The sequence below is a fragment of the Diceros bicornis genome, chromosome 18, assembly GCF_020826845.1.
Source record: "Diceros bicornis minor isolate mBicDic1 chromosome 18, mDicBic1.mat.cur, whole genome shotgun sequence".
Classification (NCBI taxonomy): domain Eukaryota; kingdom Metazoa; phylum Chordata; class Mammalia; order Perissodactyla; family Rhinocerotidae; genus Diceros; species Diceros bicornis.
Window position 1 is genome coordinate 41,110,818 of NC_080757.1, and position 21,828 is coordinate 41,132,645.

The window sequence follows — 21,828 nt, forward strand, 5'->3', positions numbered from 1 at the left end:
AGCAATTATATTCAACAGTGCAAATAAAAATGAAAAATCACACAGTGCAAACCAGCTCTAAAGAAATACATTTATTTAAAACTTACACTGAGACGAGCAGTAGCTTTAACACAGAACAAGACAGCTTTAGGAACACAAAACAAGCTATTTTACAATGTAATGTCTCAAAGTGTCCTAAATTCTACATCTCCTCTGACTTAATAGGAGAGAGTCAAGATTACACTTTCAGTGGAGTGGGGGCTTGGATACTGCTAGCCCAAAGAACTCCCTGTGTATCAGCTTGAACCAATTATTTATTTTACAGATAACTCAATGAGCCCTAGCACATGGATCACAAGATCGTCGAACATCTAGCAAGCACTACTTTTCACGAGTGCATTATGCAGGAGGATTAAGTTAACAATAAGTGCTCTATTGTATGTGCTTCAATATCAGACATTCGTAGTAATGGTCATATAGAGTAAGATAAAAGCCCTACAAAGGTAATCAAGAAAGAGCAGTTATTTGGCCATCTAGTTAATTTCCTTGAAGCAAAATGACTACTGTATCATGTTATTGTTACTGTATCACATCACTCAACTATGAGCTCTTTTGTTGGAATTCCAATGACTAGAACACATTATAATATAAACACAATAACAAAAACAAAAATGGACTATTCTCAAGAAAGTCACCAACTAGAGTGATGAACTGTGCCAAAACGTTTGACAGTTAAAAAATGAAACTGAATTGTTTCTCAAATATTCTACAGTTAAATGGCAACCTATAAGCACCCTACTTTTCTAGTGTAGGCAGAGAACTTGCTTCACAATTCTGTATACTTTCAAAAGACATGAAAGGTGGCCAATATACCCTTTTTATTTAAGCTTAATTTGAGGAAGTACAAAAAAGTCCTGTTAGTTATGCTTGATTCAGCCAAGTAACTAAAATATACATTTAGCTTACCTTGTCTACCTACAGTATAGTGTTCATATTAGAATTATGAAGCGGAGAATGAAATATTTCAACAAACAACATGCTACACAAGTCAAGAAACACAGAGAGGAAAAAAGTGTGCCCTGGAAACTGCCTTACCAGCAGCCTGAAGAGTTTAAAATACAAAAGCACACAAATCTTCCATAAACACTATCTTTCCAGCTTCAAACTTCTGTTCTATATTTTAAAAGTTAGTATTTTTACATTTTTTGGTCCCAGGTATACTATACAAAACCAAGTGATCAAAACAAAATTGTTATCAATGAATTCTGAGATTTTTTTAGCAAAATATTTTTGAATTGGCACAGCAAAAGCAAAGTTGGATATCAAGATACACAAGACTAATCATGCAAACACTGCAAGTGAGACGCGTTACTTAAACACTGAGCTCATGACTGACATTCTCGATAGAGACCACTGATTTTTTTTTTTAAACCATATTGGGGTAGGTATAGTTAAAGGATATCTATTCTGAGAAATAAGCAGCCTCACACCAAGTTATGTACAGTTATTACTTTTTGGTATTATCAATTCCTCTCTTTTCCTTCCACAAAACAAAAACAAAAGCAACAAAAAAAGGTTTGCTTGAATACACATTAAGCTGTCTTTTTAAAGCTGTATTTTTAACTGCTTAAATTATCAAACACAATCTTTAAGTTCTCATCAAAAAGGAAATTTCTTTCCCAAAGAGCCATTTTAGGCTGATCATAATCAGAACCTTTCCAAATACTCTGGGAAGTTATTTCCAGTTCAGAATTTCAGAATGTCAGCCTTGAACAGATTTAAGCAAATCTGGTTTCTTTCTTTATTAACAAGTTAGTTAGGATATTTCAGAAACACAAGTTATTGATGTGAAATCACACGTGTGAATTCAAATATGAAAATTAGAAATTCAGTAGTCAGGAAAACCTGCACACACCATCATGCAAGGAAGGACTTACCCCTTCTTTTCAGCCATGGCCTAGGCTGCCTGCTGAGTTAAAAAACAACAGTTTCAATCAAGTTTTCAAAACCAGATTATACCTAAATCTTATGAGTTGTAATTTCTGCCACATCATGTGAAAAAAAGACAACCCTACAAGTAAATTGGTAATGATTGTCTCAGAAGACAACTCTGAGATACAAAACAAAAAAAAAAACCTTACATCACACCCTTCTGGAGAGAAACTGGTATCCTAGCAAGCTACTAAATTATCTCACCACCACCAAGAAAAGGAAGTTTGCTAGCAGAGTCTATCCGAGAGAAATGAGAACTTCATTCAGTGAGCTCTTCTGTCTTACTTGCATAGACCTCTCACAACTAGGAATGAACACTTCTCAGAATCCAAATGGCTTTTATTAAAATAACTACAAACAAATGGAAATTGAGAAAAAGGTAGGATAATATATCCTCATCTAGAAATATGACTTGCAGTTTCCCACCCCCATCTCAGTCTAAATTATATGGTTTTAAAGCAGATTTTCAATACATTTTATTGAAAAACTTTGTCCCAGGCAGGAATACTAAGTTAGAAATTTCAGGAAAGTTTAGTATAGAATCCAAGGGCTAAACATTAATAGTCTTGCAGCAAACTGATAGCCAAAATTTCTGGTTGTGCTTTTTTCTTTTGATGTTTGATACAACTAAAAGGAAGCTTAACTATAATGGAGTAGGGAAAAAAAATCACTGCATGTGGAATTCAACTTCTAGAATGATATTCTGGAATGTCTAAGAAGATAGAGACATTCCGAAAGAAACAAGAAAAATATACTGGACCCACACTGCAAACCGTTAGAGCAGGAGTCTGTTCTGTTAACTGAGTGCTGAAAGAGTCAACCCGAGTGCTAATGTGTATAAAGCTTGGGAGTGTGGAAGAGAATCAGAAGAATGCATAAAAATAAATAAACGGTAACTGCAGCAATACATTTTTAAGAGCCATAATTATGCACCCAAATTTGGTATTCTAGGCTCAGGCAAAATTCCAAGGAAAGTCTAGGGCAACTGGATAAAACATTATTAACAATCAGGGCTGAGAAATAATAAGGCTTCTCTTTAGCAACACTTCTCTAAATTGTTACTTCCTTTTCATCTTGAAAAGTTTCTTTTAGAAACGAATGATGAGGATTCTATACAATATGCATTAGAGCAAAATTTAAAATTGAAGGCATTGAGTGTCGATTGTCATAGGCATTATTTACACTCATTAACTTCTCCTCAAATAAACTTGCAACTCCTGAAAAAAGTGTTTTTAAATTTTTTAATGCCTTTGATTTCTCAGTCTACACTAATAACACTTTTCTTCTAAGAGAAACAAATTTCACATACATAACTTCCTCTGAATTCAATCAACAGCTAAAGATCAATACTTTTGCCAGCTACCATCATCTCAGAGTGATGGCTTGAAGTCTCTAATACAGTTGCTAAAGAATGAAAAATATTTTAAAAATGCATGAGCCAATCACAAATTTCTTGTCAGTCATCTCTTTTAGAAATAAACAAAATAGCATTTCTAAATAAACACATACAACAAAATATCAATGCAAACATTCTAAAATCTTGCTGAAATATTGTGCTTTTTCCTTCAAATTTCAGTCTCACTATTGCACATACCTCCTGCAGATGAGGGCTCAATGCATAAATTCTGATCTTGTCAAAACCATTCAGGAAAAAATGAAAAGGAATATCAAAGTAAATGTGCAAATAAAATTGGTGCTTAAAGCATGTTCAACACATAAGTCCCTAAAGTCAAAGGAGTTAAAACTTGTTGGCAGAAAAACAGCCAAGTAACTATACCTGGTTTTTCCACTTGCCTTTAATAAGATCTTATTCAGCTAGCACACACACACAAACCAAAGTGAGAAAAGGACTGCAAGTAACAAAAATGACCACATATTGAATTGAGTTTCCCACTCTCCAGTTTTTAACAGTATTTCCTTTATATGCGGCAATAATTAGTTCAGGTAGAAAATAAGTTATCGACATACTTTTTCAAGTAACAGTCTGGGTATCTTCACCCTCGCGAAACAGGTATAACTGTTTTCAGCTGCGCGTATTAGAGAACCTAGCATTCGATCTGAGAGCTTGGCACTCGTCGCATGTTTAGGGCGTGCCGATGTATTTCTTGCATCTGTCTGATCCGGTCCTTCTGCCACATCAAGTTTTGAGGCATAGGATATCTCTGTGTGCCATGCAAGTACCGGTACGGGATTCTCACGTGGCAAGCAGTGGCTCTACAACGAGGCTGTGGCATGGGAGGAAGAAGCATCCATCTCTTTCTCTCAGCACAATATCGGTAGGCTTCTTTCCGATACTGTTTGTCAATATCATCACTGTTTTTCCAGCCTCCAATAATGAAAACGTCATCTTTGTAATAGCAAATGGCTGCTCCTTCAATGCTTAGGACCTCTGGAGGTAAGCTTTCAAGGATCTCATCAGAAACTTGGCTGGCAATTTTTCTTACTGCTTCTTCATTTTCTAAAGAATAACTCTTGGGACAGCATGAGGCTGTCTGATAAAAGTTTGAATTGACCACAGACATTTGGAAAAAGCAGTAATTGTCAATAAGTGGCAAAGATTCCACATCTTGCCACTGTCGAGTCTCTGTATCATAGCAAGTAATGACAGCCTTTAATCCATCTTCAGTGTCCCGGTCCACGGGGGTGCGGGCAGCAATGTACACAAACCGGTCTTCAATGGCTAGTGCTTTGACATCTCGAAGAATCTTTGGTGCCGATTCCAAGTTGTGCCATTTATCAAGCTCGGGATTATAAACAGTCACATCTTTAAAGCCAGGACTAAAGTTGCCATGTCCTCCAATGCTGTAGAGCTTCCCTTTGACTTCTGTTAGCCCAAAAGAATGCTTCCTTGTCATCAGACTACAAACATGTTCCCACGTATTCAAATTTGGGTTATACTTTTCCACAGTTTTAGCAAACCCTGGTTCCATCGATCCAGCAACATACACGTAGGATTCTGTTACTGCAACAGCATGTCCATCAAGGTGATTATGAATGTGGGGCAGGTTTACCCATCTGTCCTCATCGACAAAGTATCCCACACATTCACTTAAATAGTCCCCTCCTTCTGACACACCTCCAATAACCATGATCACGTCCATGTTTTGCCCATAGCGAGGTAATAATGAGACGTGAGAAGCAGGATGCTGGAACGTGCCAGACTGTATGTTCTCGGCTCTCAGGGCATGCCTCTCCACTGCATCGGCCACTAACTTGACGCAAACTTCATTACTGGCCACCAGCCTCTCTGGTTTGACATGCCGAGTAAGGTAAGTAGGTTTCATCTGGGACAATCTGAGCAATTTAAAAAGTTCTTCAAAGTATCTCTCTCTCTCTTCAGCATTTCTCTGAACCCACTTCAAAACTGTTTCAAAGAGAACCTCTTCAGAATCAACCGTAATTTCCAAGTCTGACAGCCAGTCTCGAATGAGATGGAAAGGTAAAGTATAAAATTCCTCATCCTGAATTACTTTGTGGAAATTTCTCCGTATCATATCAGCAGCTTTTAGAGCAAGCTGGCTCAGGGTATACATGTGAGCTAAGCTATGAATGGCCACACAATTAGACAGATGAAGTTTTTTCTTGAGAAATTCTCCACAAAATTCTTTTAAACGAATTAACAGGAACCTAAAATCAAAAGAAAGAGAAAGGATTAATTTTCATATGAGCATATTTTATGTGGTTGCATTTTGAGAGCATCTGAATTATACAAATTGAAATGGTTTCATCTCACTTTATGCACAGCTTCTGGAAAAAAGCAAATCCCCTCAAATTAAAAGTATGTTAATAGCATATATAAAATCATCTTTATATATATTTTAAATTATTTATTTTATATAGTTTATGTATAATTATGTATTATACATAATACATATGATTTACACACACACAGTGGAGTTTTTAATTATGTAAGGTTTCCTGGAACATATCCTTTAATAAAGTACAATAGTCCCATACTTTATTTTCACTTTAATTTGCCCTTGGCAAAGGCAAATCCCAATCGAAACTTGTCCAGGCCGTCCTGCCCTAATCCCTTGCCAGTCGCCAGCCTCTTCTCCGATGAGGCAGGTTCTCAGTGCAGAGACTTGACTAAGCATCGACTACATGGTACAGGAAATGTGGCTCCTGGGAGGCGCTGTTGGCTCAAATATCAGAAGGAACAGCAGTGGGGCTTTGTGTCAAAGGTTTTAACCTCCTCTTCACCAGAGCTTTCTCCTTGGGCAGCTGGTGAGAGGTGGTCATTGGAGGCTTTGGCCTAAGCTCGGTTCTTATTAAAGCAGGGTGGCAGGGCAAACTCAAAGATCTGAAGAAGCCAGGAAATAAAACAACAACAATAAAAAACACATGTGCAGGACAGTCCAGGTTAAAAAAGAAAAGAAGGTGGTTTGGCATGTAGCTGACTAGAAGTTGTCTGCCTACCTAAATTCACTTAAAGTTAAATTAAAACAAAATAAAACATTACAATAGTTTCAGCCAAATCCATAAATCTGACAGAATTCAGCCTCGAGGGTGGCCAATTTGAGACCACAGCTTTAAAAAGAGTAAGTCCCCAGAACTGAGAACCTTCAACAATACAAGGATGGCTTCATCAGTCCAGGCCTCTCCCAATTCAGTAACCATTTGTTATTATGCTTGTTGTGCTTAGTAACTATCTAACTATGAAATAAACATGAATGAGATAGGCTCCCTTCACCTTCTTCAGGGAAGACAGCATCTTCGAAAGAAAACAAAGAGAAGGCGGAGTGCTAAGAGCTCTAGTGGCTCTCAAACCCGTCTGAGTGCCAGTCATTCCCAGGCTGTGCCGCCAGCCCCCCACCCCCTCGCTCCTATTTTTGGCAGGCACTCCAGGTAATTCTGACACATATTTCCTTGGACAAGTGTTTGGAAACACTGCTCTATGAAAACAACGGCTATCGTATAGTAGGTATTTGCATGTGATGGGCATCGTGCTGGGCACTTCCTATTATTTCCTTACGTTGAAAGCGCCCTGCAAGGGAGGTATGATCAACAGACAGAGTATATGGCAGGGGTGGTGGTGGTAGGGAGAGGGATCCTGCCTCAATGTTGATGGTAAGATTAGACGAGATGGTTGTAGGGCACTTAAGAACAGTGCCTAACAGTGCTGGGCAGCTGACAGACAGAGAGCAGCTTGAGTTTTAAGTAAATTGCCTAGGGTGTTCTCTCCTCTCCTTACCCTCAACTCCCCAAAAAGCAGGGGCAAATCTAAGAATCTCAAGCTCACATGACAGAAGCCAACATAGCCTGAGTAAGTGCAATGACCCTTCTCCACCCAGTTTCATTTAACAAACCTCCCTCTCTCAGATCTAGGCCCGCCCTGCCCCACAACACCCTCTAATGGATGACCTAGCCTCATGCTTTTTTTTTTTTTTTTTTAATAATTTTATTTATTTATTTATTTTCCCCCAAAGCCCCAGTAGATAGTTGTATGTCATATAGCTGCACATCCTTCTAGTCGCTGTATGTGGGACGCAGCCTCAGCATGGCCGGAGAAGCGGTGCGTCAGTGCGCACCCGGGATCCGAACCCAGGCCGCCAGCAGCGGAGTGCGTGCACCTAACCGCTAAGCCACGGGGCTGGCCCTAGCCTCATGCTTTGAGAATACAGAAGCAACCAGGCAGAAACTTCATCTTCCCACCACCCAATCTGCCTGCAGCTGTACCCTATACTCTGCCTTCCCAGTTCAACTTTTCCTTTTTTTTTTTTTCTGAGAAAGAGTCACCCTAAGCTAACATCTGTTGCCAATCTTCCTCTTTTTGTACGTGAGCTGCCACCACAGCATGGCCACTGATGAGTGGTGTAGGTCTGCCCCCAGGAACTGAACCAGGGCCACTGAAGCAGAGGGCACCAAATGTAACCACTAGCCACCAGGGCTGGCCCCAACTTTTCCCTTTTTTTGGTGAGGAAGATTAACCCTGAGCTAACATCCGTGCCCATCTTCCTCCAGTTTATATGTGGGACGCCTGCCACAGCATGGCTTGATAAGTGGTGCATAGGTCTGTGCCAGGTATCCGGGCCTGTGAACCCTGGGCCACCGAAGCGGAGCGCGAGAACTTAACCACTACACCACCAGGCCGGCCCCTTTCCATTTTTAACATAGATGGATTCTATCCCCTGCTTGGTTTCAAGGACTTCGCTCCTGCAATTATTTCCCTGCTCCTGGAACACCAATTTCTTCTCTTCCACCGAGTCATCTTTCATCAGCACGCAAACATGCTCTAGCCTATCTCAGGGGGCGGAAAAAGACAAACCGCTCTTGACTCCTCCCCAAATATCTCCATGTGTATCATTTTTCTGATGCTCTTTATAGCAAGACTTAAATGGTTCTTGTCAATGCCCTCAAAGACCTCTATTATCGCCAAATCCAATGACCACTTAACGGCTGACAGAGTTGACATGATTGGCTACTCCCTCTCTGACACTCTTTCTTTCTAGGCTTCCATGGGATCAGTCTCCTCTGCCAGTTTCTCTTTAACATTTTGGAGAACCCCAGGGCTCAGTCCTGCCCCTTCTCTTCTCTATCTACCCTCTCTTCCTAAGTAACTTCATCAAGCCCCATGGCTTTAATTACCATCTCCAGCTCCCAATGCTCTTATATCCAACTGCCTAATCAGACATCTCCTGGACCAAAGCCAAGTTCCTGATCTTCCTCTCAAACTTGCTTTCCTGCAGTCTTCCACATCTTAATAAATAAATAACCACTCCATTGCTCCAATTGCTTGGGTCAAAAAACTAGCAGTCTTTTCCCTATACCTCACATCAAATCCATCAGCAAATTCATCTCCTCTACCTTCAAAACATGTCTAGAAACGAAGCACTTCTTATCACCTTTATGGCTCCCTCTGCAGTCCAAGCCTCCAGCACCACTGTGACAACCTCCTAAACTAGTTTCTCTGCTTCTGCCCTGCAGCCCCTTCTGTGCTGCTCCATCCTTTTTCCAACACAGCACAATTCTTCAAATCAGACTGCATCATTCCTCTGCCCCAAACCTTTCCATCCCTTTCAGACTAAGAGCTCAAGTCCTTCCTCAGGCCTAGAAGGCCCTAAGGAAGGCCTGGATCCATCCCCATTACCACCCTCAGGCCTCTCCTTCTCCTCTCACCCTGCATCCCTTTGACCCAGCCACAATGAATACCTGTTATTCTCTAACATCCAGACAAGCTCCATCTCAGGGCCTTTACACCAGCGTCCCTAACTGAAACACTCTACCTCGCCTCCTTCAGTTCTTTGCAAAATGTCTTCTTAGTAAGGCATTCTCTATCCATCCAATTTAAAAAAACATCTCTTCTCCACCACCACTTTCTATATGCCCCCAACATGCTTTATTTTTCATCATAGCTATAACAATCATCCAATATGCTATCTACCTTACTTATTTACTGTCCATTTACCAATGTAAATGCAATGAGGAAAGGGATTTTGGTCTGTTTTGTTCACTACTGAATCCCTAGCTCCTTAGAACCCAGTGTATGTAACAGGTACATACACTCCTCAATAGGTATTTGTTAAAATAACATATCCGTAACATTATACTGCCAACACAGACTCCTCCCCATCTCCATGAATGGCATTCACCTGCCTCCTAACCAGTCTGGGGAGCATCCATTCCCGCCCCCTACAATCATTTTCCACAGTAGCAGAATCATCTTTTAAAATATTATAATCAGAGAATTTCTTTACCCAGCTTCCCACCACCCAGTAAAATCCAAACTCCTTATTCCAACGCATTTCACACACCCTCCTCCCCTTCGCCCTACTGGATTTCTTTCTTAGTTCTTCTTTCCTCCAAACGGAATCCTGCCTGAGGGCCTCTGCGCTATCTGCCTAGAATGTTCATTCCCCATCTTTGCACGACCAGTTCTTCCTTGACGTTTAGAGGTCGGTTTAAACGTCACCTCCTCAGATTCGTCTTTCCTCTACCCAATCAGTATCCTTTCCTCTCTTTTTAATGTCAACACAGCACTTATTACAGGCAGACTTGCTTTTTCATTGCCTTTGTCCCTCCACCTGGAATCTGAGCTCCCTAACAGCAGGGCGTCTTCGCCGGACTGGCCGGCTGCATCCTCAAGGCCCAGCGCAGTGACTGCCCCACAGCACACAGCAGGCGCTCAGTAAGCATTCAATGAATGCATTTCCTCAGGGTTCACTCGAGCCCACCCCTAGGCACTGCCCTCCCTGGACGCGGCCCTCGGTCGGCGAGCATCCGCATCTCCATCCATCTCCTGGCGCCGTGGTCCCCGCATCCCGCCTACCTGTCGGCCAACTCCAGCACCTCGTGCACACTGCCCGTGCTGACGCGGATGCGCCCGGTATACATGTACTCGATAACGGCTTCCACCGTGTCGGGCTCGGGTCCGGGCTCGGAGCTCCACTTGCGCATCTCCACCCGGCCCGAGCGGGACTCGGAGAACTGGCCCGAGAGCAGGGGCGTGAAGTACTCGGTGGCGGCGGCCAGCACCGAGCGGTGCGCCCGGAACTCGCGGCCTCCGGCACCGCCGAAGCACAAGGTAATGTCGCAGAAGAGGCCCTGGCGCCGCTGCTCGTTCTGCCTCCACGACAGCTCCGAGCAGTGAGAACTGCACTCGAAATCCTCGGCCTCCGGGCCCGGGTCGCCCCCGCTCGCCTCCATTGCAGATAAACCGGGCCCCGGCCCGAAGTCCACCGTGCCGCTGCCTCTGACTTCGGCGGCCAGCCCCGCCGACCCGGCAGCGGCCGTCTCCATGCTCTCCATCTCCAGCACCTGCAGAGATGCCGCCGCCGCCGCGGCCGCCGCCGCCGCCACTGCCGCCGCCGCCATCTTGACGCCGCCGCGCCCGAGCGCCGCAGTCTCGGAACGATCCGGCCGTTCTGGTGCGACACAGAGGGATTCTGGGAATAAATAGTGGGCGCGGGGCGGAGCCGGGCGGCCCCGGGTCTGCGCACGCGCCGCCGCAGCCGGCCCACCTTGGATAAGGCTCTGTTGTATTGCTCCCCAGTTGTGATTGTGTGCCCCGGTGGCCTCCCGCCACATCTCGGTGGAAGGATGGCTTGTTTCCTTCCCCTCAGTGAGTAGCATGCCCTTCGCGGTCTTATTGTAAAGCAAAAGCCACCTTAGGCAATCACCCATTGTTAGTGTCTTGGATGGCAACATAGGATCTTTATTTAAAGATTTAAAATGGCTTAGGAGTAAAATTTTTAAAAGAAACAAACACTTGAGACCGAGCCCCAGCTACGTGGATGAGCGTGAGCAAGTTACTTATTATCTCTGAACTAATTTATCTTGTAAAAACGGGAATATTATCTACGTTGGAAGATCGCTGTGAGGATTAAATGAGATGATGCTTGTTAAGTATTTTGCACAGAGCTTGGTCCATAGTTACTGTTCCCTATATACTTGTTAAAAAGATGACTGAAGCCACTTTTGGGTTTTGAGCAAGGAAGTGGCTCAATTGGATCTGTTTTTACAAGTATCACTGGTGGCTGCGTGGAGAATGGACTGTAAGGGGACAAGGTAGAACGAGGGCACAGTCAGCAGACCAGATGGGGATAGATCAGAGAATTCATGGTAAATCAAGGCCTTGGCGACCAGATGGAGAAGTAGAGGAAAGGATGACACCTGTGCCTTTGGTTTGAATATCAGGTGGGCAGGGCTTTGGTTCTCATTCACTGAGAAAGGGGAGGTGTAGAGTTAGGGGAGAAGATAGTGTCGTTTTTGGTTTTTTGAAGATAGTGTTTTAATTTTTTTTTTTTGAAGAGGTGGATGAACATTTTAAAAACTGTATATAGTAAAACTATTAGAAAGCACAGTTCAAAGGAATGCAGATGAAAGTATATGGATGACATGGGACAGTATGTCTTGTTACTATATAGTTTATTTAAACCAAACTGTGATAATATAGAGAAGAGACTGAGGTGGCAGCTGCCCAGAATCTTTGTGGATTACAAATGCAAACTGGCTGGAGCAGAGTCCTTGGACCCACATTTCAGTAACAGACAGACAAGTCAGTTGCATAAATACAGAGAATGTAAAACACAAGACATTTCACAGCTTTTTGCTTTGCGTTTCCATTTTAAAATATGTATACTACAGCTTTACATTTTAAATTACTACTACACGTATTTTGTGACAATGGCTAAGGATACAATGGTCCCATCCCCCTGACATAAGCAGACTTTGGTCTGCAACATGGAATGTTTCAGTGGGATACCAAACAAACACTTAACATGTCATTTACAAAAAGATCCTAAAAAAAATCAGATTAATACAATGCTCTTCATGTTATATGAGGAGGAAGAGGGAAGTGGAAAAACAAGACATTAGGCGTGCTTTAAATGTATAGTATCTTGAGGTCTTAAAATTTCATTCCCTTCCTCCAAGGAAAAAAAATTTTTAACTAATGGAAAAAAGAAAGCAACATCGTAACACCCTACAATGAGGAAAACACTATCCTTACATGCTTAGATACTTCCATATAATAAATACAGCAGGTAGCAGAGCAAATGTCACAAGTATTGGCTTGGTTTTTATTTCTATGCTTATTAAAAAAAAAACACAAAAAACATGAAGCTTCTTTGTGTGGACTGAACAGTGTTAGCCTGTGATGTTGGTCCTCAGTGCCTGTACACTGGTGGCTCTTTACATCCAGGCCCATCCTATAGCAAGCTCCAGTGCCAGCTGTCTGCGCGCTATTTCCAGGGGGAGGAGTTCTTGTCTTCACTTTACTGCAGGAGGATTCCTGGCTCAGTTACATGCTCATGTGTTCCGGAAGAACATATGAAATATCATCCCACGGGTGACGATACAGCCCCTGCTTCAGCCTCTTCTGATCAAGATAGTGTCCTAAAACGGAGCAAGTGCATCTTTTTGTTAAGAGTTGGTGAGTTTATTAAAGTTTGGTGAAGGAGAGAGGATAAAGAAGGGAACTCTCTTTTTTTTTTTTGTGAGGAAGATTTGCCCTGAGCTAACATCCATGCCCATCTTCCTCCACTTTATATGGGACGCCGCCACAGCATGACCTGACAAGCGGTGCGTCAGTACATGCCCAGGATCCAAACCTGGGCCACCAGCAGCAGAACACATGCGGGCTTAACCGCTACGCCACGGGCCGGCCCCAGAAGGGAACTCTCTCTTTTTTTAAAATTTATTTATTTATTTATTTTTTCCCCCAAAGCCCCAGTAGATAGTTGTATGTCATAGCTGCACATCCTTCTAGTTGCTGTATGTGGGACGCAGCCTCAGCATGGCCAGAGAAGCGGTGTGTCGGTGCACGCCCGGGATCCGAACCCCTCCTAACCCTAACCCTAACCCTAACCCCAACCCTAACCCTAACCCCAACCCCAACCCCAACCCCAACCCTAACCCTATCCGCACTTAACCACTAAGCCACCGGGCCGGCCCGAGAAGGGAACTCTTTCTAATGCAAAGGAGTGGGGAAGTAAATCCAGATCCATTCCATAAGCAGCTGCCAGCCTTGGTAAAAGGAAATTGTTGAATTTGTTTTCCTGGGCTAGCAATTGAAGTCATTTCCAAGAACAAAGGGACAAAGATAAAAATAAGGGGGAAGTTACAGTAAGGAAGGGAGGATTAGGAACAGTGATCAAGACCATGTGACATCTCTTGTAGAAACTCAACCACATGGTTAAGTGGTGTAGCTGAACCATGGGTAAAACAACCCCAAAAAACAACAACAACAAAACAACTCACCAATGAAGCCCATACTCCTTCCCAGCACAAAGATGCCGTTGAGGGCTCCAATGTCAATATACTCATCAGCTTCCTCCCTGCAACACACCATCGACTTGTAGTTTTAAAATGGCTCACGTGACCGCCCTCCTTCCCACAGACAGTCCAACTTCTGCCCAGGAATGAGAAGCTGGCTCTCTTTGGTTTCAAAGGAGAAAAGGGTGCTCTCGGTGGTGGACGTAAGAGGCAGTTTTTGTTTTCTTTCTACCTCTCCATATTTCCTAAATCCTCTATAATGAGCATGCAGGGCTGTCAGAGTTGGGAGAAAGCAACAGTCAGTCAATGACATGAAGGAGGAAAGGGCTGCAAAGCTCACCGAGTGAAGGACCCACAGTTTCGAAGCATGTCTACAAATGCGACTCCGATGAAACCATCTACATTCAGGATAAGGTTTGGCTTCTGGGAAGGGGAAAAATTCAAAGCATTTATCATTAGTTCTCATTTTTCCCTTGTAATTTTCCACTATTACTACTACTACTATTACCACCAATTCCGACCACCATTTAAAAACCTCCCACCAAAACAACCCAGTTGGTTAGGAGAGACTGTGTCTTACACACCTAGTTGATACTTCATATAAGTCTGTTGAACTTAGTCATGCAACAGAAATAAAATTTCCCAGAAAACCAGGTTTGATTTTAGCTGCACAATCAAAATGTAACCTGGCTTTCATTTTCCCCAAGAAATTAACCCAAAACTGTGATTTGGGAATTAGGGCTATTTTCGTTTTTACCTTCGAGGTGGTAATCTTCTCCACTTCCAGTGCATAGTCGAGCAGCGGAGTGGCAGGGAAGTGCTGTTTGACGTAATCTTTGAGGATCTGCACTCGCATGTCTGGGTTGTTTATCTAGAAAGTGACCCAAAGTTACAGAGGAACTCACTCTACCACTGCTGTTAAGGGACATGTTCGTGCTCGTGTCACGGGTGGACACAACTGTATGTATTGTATCCAGGAGGTGTGTTTCAGGGACCTGATCCACATGTATGATTCCACATAGCATACATTATGACACTGCTGTGGGGCTTAAAGTTTCTGAAGTCCTCTCACGTCTCATTTGAGCTTCAAAACAACCTTTGTAGGTTCTCTCTTTTATTTTACAAACAAGGAACTGAGACGTGGAGATGTTACGTGAATTAGCTGGTAAGCAGCAGGGGGCTGGGGCTCCCCTACTCTCCAACCAAAAGTCCTAGGTTCTAGCAGTAGCCATGCTGCCCACCAGCTCAGCAGCCTAGTCGAGCTGTACCAAAGTTCTCCGTTGTTTTTTTCTTAAAATAAATGTTTTTTTTTCCCCCTCCCCAAAGCCCCAGTGCATAGTTGTATATTCTAGTTGTAAGTCCTTCTAGTTCTTCTATGTGAGCCGCTGCCACAGCATGGCTACTGACGGATGGGTGGTGTGGTTCCATGACTGGAAACCAAACCCGGGCCACCAAAGCGGTGAGAGCACTGAACTTTAGCCACTAGGCCATCAGGGCTGGCTCAAGTTCTCAGTTTTTAACTAAGTAAGCACATGTTGGCAGTAGGGCAGCAAAGCACCCCGGAAATTTCAGGAAAAACTGGACCTGCAACGAATGGAGATGAACTATCTGTTAAGAGACCCACACGAAGCAATAATCTGTCAGCAGGGGAGTGAGACAGTTTAGGCACAGGCCAAATCCCAATGCCATGGTGACCTCCTCCCTTAGCAAAGGGACACACTAGGTCAGAATGGACTCCAGGAAGGAAGGAGCCCAAAAGACTATGTGTGGCAGTGCAGGTCTGTTGCTCTCTCAGAAAGATGCCCTGCGCTGTGTGTGCACTATCTGCTCAGGAGTTGGGGCTGAGCAAAGTTCAGCAAAGCCGGGATGGGACGTGCCTCAGAACTAACTGCCTCCCCTGGTTCTAATGCAGTCCTTGCTCATCAGGCAACCTCTGGATGTCTACCCTGAGCTGGCCGAGTGTTTGAATGCCTGGAAGGGGATGTCTTGGATCACATGCCTGACCCTCTTGTATTAATGTGAGTTGTACACCCTCCCTAGACCAGTGGAGTGACTGACTAAACGAGGCTTCTGGAGCTATAGAACCAAAGACACTGAGGCTAAGGGACCTCCAAGGAGCTGCCCCTGTAAGACCTTGAGCAGCTGCCCACTACCTCTTCTCTTTCCCTTTGATTTCTAAACACAACTCGTTCTCAGGACACACAGGGACTACCTGCCCTGTGGGAGCCTCAATTAGCTATTTAAAATATTCACAGCACCGCCTCCTCCACCCCCAATCAGGCCGACCCCGATATATTGCTCTTCCTGCCCCCGTGATGTCAGGCTAACCATGTGACTTGCTTTGGCCAATGAAATGTGAGCGCAAGTGAGCTGAGCAACTTCCAAGCAGCTTTCAGATCTTTCACAGGGTTTTGCCACAGCTGTGGTCCTTCTAACATGAGACAGCACATCCCAGACAGGGGCTGCTCCTTCAGCAGCGATGACAGAGGACAGAGCCGCAGCCAACCCACAGTGGATGTAGGGTGAATAAGAAACAAACCTTTGCTGTTGTAAGCTACTGAGATCTCTTGAGTTGTCTGTTACCGCAACAGGCAGCATCATCTAGCCTAAGGTGACCGATTTGTCCCCTTACCCCTGACCTTGGTCTTTTCTCCCATAAGATTCACTGGGAAGAAGCTAAAGTTACCAAGTTTCCAGCTCATTATATTTTCACACCACAATTCAACAAGATAAAAACTGTTTAAGGGCCATCTGTATTATAACAGAAAAAACAGCTGCCTTATATTTGGCATCTGTCAACACGTCCACAGCTTTGCATGTTGGGAGTCGAGAGCCTGGGCATTCCCAACTAAACCGATGCTCTTTTGTCACCGTCCACCCTGTAGATCCAGGCCTTTAAGGGAGCAACAACTTACCGATTTCACTCGGTGACCGATACCCATGATCAGTTTTCCTTCCTTCTTCATCTTGTTCACAAACTCCATGGGGATAATGCCACTGTCAAAGGCTTTGCTGAACATCTTGGCTGCTGCATCCAGGGCACCCCCAAACCGGTCCCCCTGTAGGAGAAGCAAGCCCATGTTGCCCTGAGCTGTAAGAGTCTCCTTCAGCTTCACAGACCCATCTGCCATGCCCTGAACAGCCCCAGGCGATGGGGTTTTACACTCAGGGGCTCCTTCAAGGACCCTGCTACAGCCAAGAGGCATGATGCCAAAGCCCAGCGTCCCTGCTGTTCACTTCCCAGGATAACAGTACTCACAATGGTGAGCAGCCCCGAGGTAAGGCTGGAGACCAGGTCCTTCCCAGCCCGAGCACAGATGATGGTGTTGTGAGCCCCAGACACGGCTGGCCCATGATCAGCCGTCACCATCAGGCACATCTCAATGAACTGGCAAGAGTACTTGGGCAACCTGGAGGAGGGTGGGCAAAGGGGTGTGGAGGAGAGTTGGAGCAAAGGCGGGCTGCTGAACAGGAGGTACACTGACAAGGCCATGCTCCTACCTTCTCCCTTCTCCCCTGATAAGTCACTAGAGTCAAGAAGGGCAGAAGCCTCTCAGTCTAATTAGACCTCCCAGGTCTAATACTATCATACAACCCAAGGCAAAACCTCCTGATGCTTGAGCAGCTCTGGACTTCACTAACATCAAATACTGCTTTTTTTTTTTATAATTTGTGTTTTTACTTAATATTCTTTTACAATCTTGAGCAGGAGCATACACTTTATTTTATTTTTGTGAGGAAGATCAGTTCTGAGCTAACATCCGATGCCAATCCTCCTCTTTTTTTTTTTTGCTGAGGAAGATGGGCCCTGAGCTAACATCTGTGCCCCTTTTCCTCCACTTTATATGGGACGCCACCACAGCATGGCTTGACAAGCAGTGCATCGGTGCACGCCTGGGATCCGAACCTGCGAACCCCAGGCCGCCGAAGCGGAGCGTGCACACTTAACCACTTGCGCCACCAGGCCGGCCCTCAAATACTGCTTTTAAAATAGAGTTAGCGGGGGCCGGCCTCGTGGCTTAGCGGTTAAGTGTGCGCGCTCCACTACTGGCAGCCCAGGTTCGGATCCCAGGTGTGCACCGATGCACCACGTGTCGGGCCATGCTGAGGTGGCATACCACATACAGCAACTAGAAGGATGTGCAACTATGACGTATTAACTATCTATGACATACAACTATCTGGGCTTTGGGGAGAAAAAGGGGAAAAAAAAAAGGAGGAGGATTGGCAATAGATGTTAGCTCAGGGCCGGTCTTCCTCAGCAAAAAAAATAAATAAATAAATAAAAGAGGAGGATTGGCATGGACGTTAGCTCAGGGCTGATCCTCCACACACAAAAAAATAAATAAAATAGAGTTAGCAACCAGGGTTTGAAATCTCTTCTTTAGACAGTGGTTTTCAGCATGAGTTGCTGTGACAGTTTGACTTGTATTTGTGGCGACCCTCTATGTACCAGACAGAGAGGAGGTGAGGTCCCTGTCCCTTTCACAGTGTAGGAGGCCCCAGGCTTCCTGCAGTGGTCAACCTCCCAACTGATGATTAAGAACCAAGTCTGGAGATGTGGGGACACAAGAGCAGACAGACTGAAACCTGCTCAGGTGTTACAACCTGTGAACTTTTCCCAGGAAGGGCCCAAAGGAGGACCAAGACCCACTTCTCTGCAGGTGAGGGCATGACACAAAGCAAGATTTCGACCTGGCCTTCTGCCCAGTGCCACCCCAAGCCCGGGCTCTGTGAATTGTGTACTCGCTGGCCTCCTTGCCAAGCTGTTGGTCCTAGGGGAGGGCTAAGCTTGGCAGTTACAGAGAAAGCCAATTTTTTCTCACATTCAGGCTGATGAGACCCAAATTTGCAGAGGACACAATACAAGGTTGTTTATGCCTGTTCAGCAACTCCACCAGGCATCCACTCTTTAAGCTACCAGATCCGTCCCGATTTCCCCTGCTAACCCCTACCTTTCTCCCAAGAGGCCTGCATTTACTGTTCCATTTCTTTAAAAGTTCCCAAGGGAAAAGGGCTGATCCAAGACCCTTGATGAGGTCACTGCTTTCTACTTCTCTTGGTGGAGACTGGCCTTTCTGTCTTTGGAAGACTTAGGAACAGCCTGTATCTCTTTCCTCTGGCCTTTTGATTGATCAGTGGCCATAAAGACTGACCCTGGACATATTCCCCAAGGCTGCACACCCCAACTCCCTTGTTAGGGGAAAATCATTAACTCCAGTTGCAGGGACCTACTATGATCTACCCTCCACACCTCACCTTCTCTGGAACCAGAGGAGGCCGAGGACCCCGCCGATGCCCATCTCTTCCTTGAAGACCTCGGTGATGGGCATGCCCGCGTAGATGAGCTCCTGTCCTCGCTCGTCGCAGATGCTGGTCATGAACGAGGCAGGTTTGCGGATCAAGCCCAGCTCCTGAGCAGAGATGGGGACAGAGGGAAGCAGCACTATGGTGACCACAGAGATATTTCCAGGACTGCCCCACTGTCCGTGCTCTCAGAACCAGTGTCCCAAGGAATGTCTTAAATTCTGGCGGCCAAGTAACAACTCTGACAAACTCCTCCCAAGAAAGAGGTGCAAAAGCCCTTTTATTAGATCATCTCAGGTATAGAAAATAGAAGCGCCACGCTCATGGCACCTGCGCAGCCTCAGCACTCTTTCTGTTCTTTACTGAGCATTTGCGGGGCCAGGCAGTGCACTAAGCCATCGACATCCACGGGTTCATTTTAACCTCACAAAGGAGAACCAGCCCTCATGTTATAGCAGAGGAAACGAGACTTAGAGAGGCCCAGTCACCAGCCCAAGGTCACCTGGCTAAGAAAGGGAAGGAGTCCCAAGGGAAAACCTTAAAACACTCCACATACAACTGCCAACCCCCCACCAAAATATAACGAGGCACATGGCTGTGGAAACGGGGGATCCCCCAACATGGCCTTTCCCAAAGGGAGGGGACTGAGCTCCTAAATTTCCCGTTTCCAGAGTTGGGGAACGTGGGGGTATGTATCATCAGCCAACTCTGTCTAAGCCCATTTCTTCAGTTATCCCTGAGGAACCTTAATTAAAAAATGCTTTTAAGTTAGCTTTTAATTACAAAAGTATCATGAATAAATACCTTCTCCTTTTCAAAAATCTAAAACAGAACAGATCAAGTTATGTTGCCTTTGACCTCCACCCCATCTTGGTTTTCTGCCTTAGTGTTAGTTTAGTGGATACCTTTCTTTCTCTACTTATATTTACATACGTACCTAGACCTATGGAGAATATACAACACTGTTTTGTCTGCATACATTTTTCATAATCATAATAGATATACTGTCCCATAATATGCTGTTTACTAAGTAAATGTGAGCTCACTCCATAAATGTCGGCACATACATAGATCTAGTTCATTCCTTTTAACTGCTGTATAGTATCCCATCACATGACAATACTACAAGTTAGCCATTCCTCTACTGATAATCATCAACTAGAAAAATATTCTTGAATGTGTTTCTTTGTGTGTATATGCGAGCATTTCTCTGAAGTAGCTTTCTAGACATGGAGTTGCTGAGCCATAAGGTATGAGCGCTTTTAAATTTGATTGATGTTACCCAACTGCCTTTCAGAAAGGCTGTGCCAGTTTCTACTCCCATCAATAGTTTCTTCACATCCACACAAACAGCATATCAAAGAACTTTTTATCTTTGCTGACCTGATGGGGAAAATTGCTATCACAGCTTTTACTCTGGTTCCTTTTATAATGAGTGAGACTGAGCATTTTTTCATCTTGACAGTCTATTTCCCACTCATTTTTCTAATGGGTTATGGGTCTTTTAAAAATTGACTTCTAAGAGTTCTTGTAGATTAAGAAAACGAGCTCTTCGTCTATGCCATTTAGACAACTAGGCAGAGTGGACACTCTGCTTCACCCCTGAAATCCCTTAGCAAGTGCAGACAACTCTAGGGGACACTGTCTGTCCCAGCTCCGATTGCCAGGTCAGGCCACACAGCTGTGGGAGACACGCTGCCCCTTGCGCTCTTGGGCCCTATATCAGACCCACTGACCACTGGTGAGAAGGTGCCACCTCACAAGGCCCAGCACACAAGGAGAGGGTGGAATCCTAGAGTCAGTCCTGTGCTTTCTGCTGAGGCCCTTAGAGAAGGCTCCCTCAGCGGTGGGGTCTGGAGCCCAGAGCAGTGAGCATGTGGTTGCTCTAACCAGCCTGGTTAGGTAGGGCCAGCCCGGTTTCTAGGGGTTCAAGCCAAATCAACTCAAAACTCACCAGCCTAGCCCCCAAATCTCCCTTGCCCACGCTGTTAGGGATTAGGGACATACATGGTACCTACCCTGGCCCAGGAGTAGTCCATTGGCACGGTTGGGGGTGGCACCTCCTGAGCAGGTACGATGACCCCTTTGGCCACAAGATCCTCGTACACAGACCTGGGAGGTAGGGAAGGGACAGGAGAAAAGAGATCCACGTGCATTTTATTCTTCTGGGCTCTTCTAAGCCATCCCAAGAATGCTCCTCCATCCAACCCAAACACTTCAGGTTTCTTCATCTCTGTACCCAGTCCTGTCAGTAGCTTATTCTTACTAGTTGAATTCCTGAGAACTAAATTAAAACAGGTTCTGGCCAAGAGCACCTGCCCCCTTTCTCTGAATGGGCTTTATAGAAAGCTGAACCTGGAGGCCAAGCAAGGACAAAGGGAGGAATGGGAAGAGACAATAGGATATCCAATAACTGTTCATCAGTCACTCGGAGGTGACCCTTTCTAAATGCCAAGTAGGTAGGCTCAGAAACTGAACATGTTTTAACATGTTTAACCTGCCTAACAGCCTATAGCTGCTGATTCTATAAACAAAAAACAAAACAAAAGCCAAAGAGAAAGAAAGGATTTTGGACCATCGTACAGCTGTGCTAGATGCCTGAGACGGAAGAGGAATATCGGATACCCCCACATCAGAGAGTCTGCTGTCCTCAGGAGAGACTGGGAAAGGGAGCAGGAGGCTGGCATCCTCCCTCGGGTCCACTTACTGGATGATTTCTCCAAGCTCATCAAAGCTCCGGGGCACAAACACTCCTGCCTCCTTCAAAGCCTGGTTCTTGGCTACTGCAGTTTCAGAAGCCTGGTTGGCACAAGCTCCGGCATGGCCAAACTGTAC

At 44.8% G+C, this 21,828-nt stretch overlaps 2 protein-coding genes across 3 annotated transcripts in view; both read right to left on the minus strand.

Annotated features, from left to right (window-relative positions):
- Positions 1 to 51: 51 nt before the first annotated feature.
- On the minus strand, positions 52 to 10,809 carry KLHL11 (kelch like family member 11). Its single transcript, XM_058560973.1, has 2 exons — positions 10,241 to 10,809; positions 52 to 5,598 (listed from the first exon to the last, which is right to left on the minus strand). Exons 1-2 carry the CDS (start codon positions 10,783 to 10,785, stop codon positions 4,017 to 4,019), a joined length of 2,127 nt encoding a protein of 708 aa, XP_058416956.1. The 5' UTR covers positions 10,786 to 10,809; the 3' UTR covers positions 52 to 4,016.
- Positions 10,810 to 11,821: 1,012 nt separating this feature from the next.
- Positions 11,822 to 21,828, minus strand: part of ACLY (ATP citrate lyase) — a 42,368-nt gene continuing 32,361 nt past the window's right edge. For both annotated transcript variants that reach the window (XM_058560970.1, XM_058560969.1), the window contains 9 exons: positions 21,701 to 21,828; positions 21,012 to 21,105; positions 18,946 to 19,100; positions 16,946 to 17,096; positions 16,602 to 16,745; positions 14,444 to 14,557; positions 14,027 to 14,109; positions 13,672 to 13,748; positions 11,822 to 12,807 (listed from right to left, as the gene is read on the minus strand). In XM_058560970.1, coding sequence (XP_058416953.1) covers positions 12,713 to 12,807; positions 13,672 to 13,748; positions 14,027 to 14,109; positions 14,444 to 14,557; positions 16,602 to 16,745; positions 16,946 to 17,096; positions 18,946 to 19,100; positions 21,012 to 21,105; positions 21,701 to 21,828 — 1,041 coding nt within the window. In that variant the 3' untranslated portion in view covers positions 11,822 to 12,712. The remainder of the gene's footprint in view (positions 12,808 to 13,671; positions 13,749 to 14,026; positions 14,110 to 14,443; positions 14,558 to 16,601; positions 16,746 to 16,945; positions 17,097 to 18,945; positions 19,101 to 21,011; positions 21,106 to 21,700) is intronic.

Bases quoted from the DNA above. Each gene is read 5' to 3' on its own strand.
- KLHL11 (XM_058560973.1), bottom strand. From the start codon at position 10,785: ATGGCGGCGGCGGCAGTGGCGGCGGCGGCGGCCGCGGCGGCGGCGGCA. The intron at 5,599-10,240 runs GTAGGCGGGATG...TTTTGATTTTAG, and splicing joins GTGCTGGAGTTGGCCGACAG to GTTCCTGTTAATTCGTTTAA.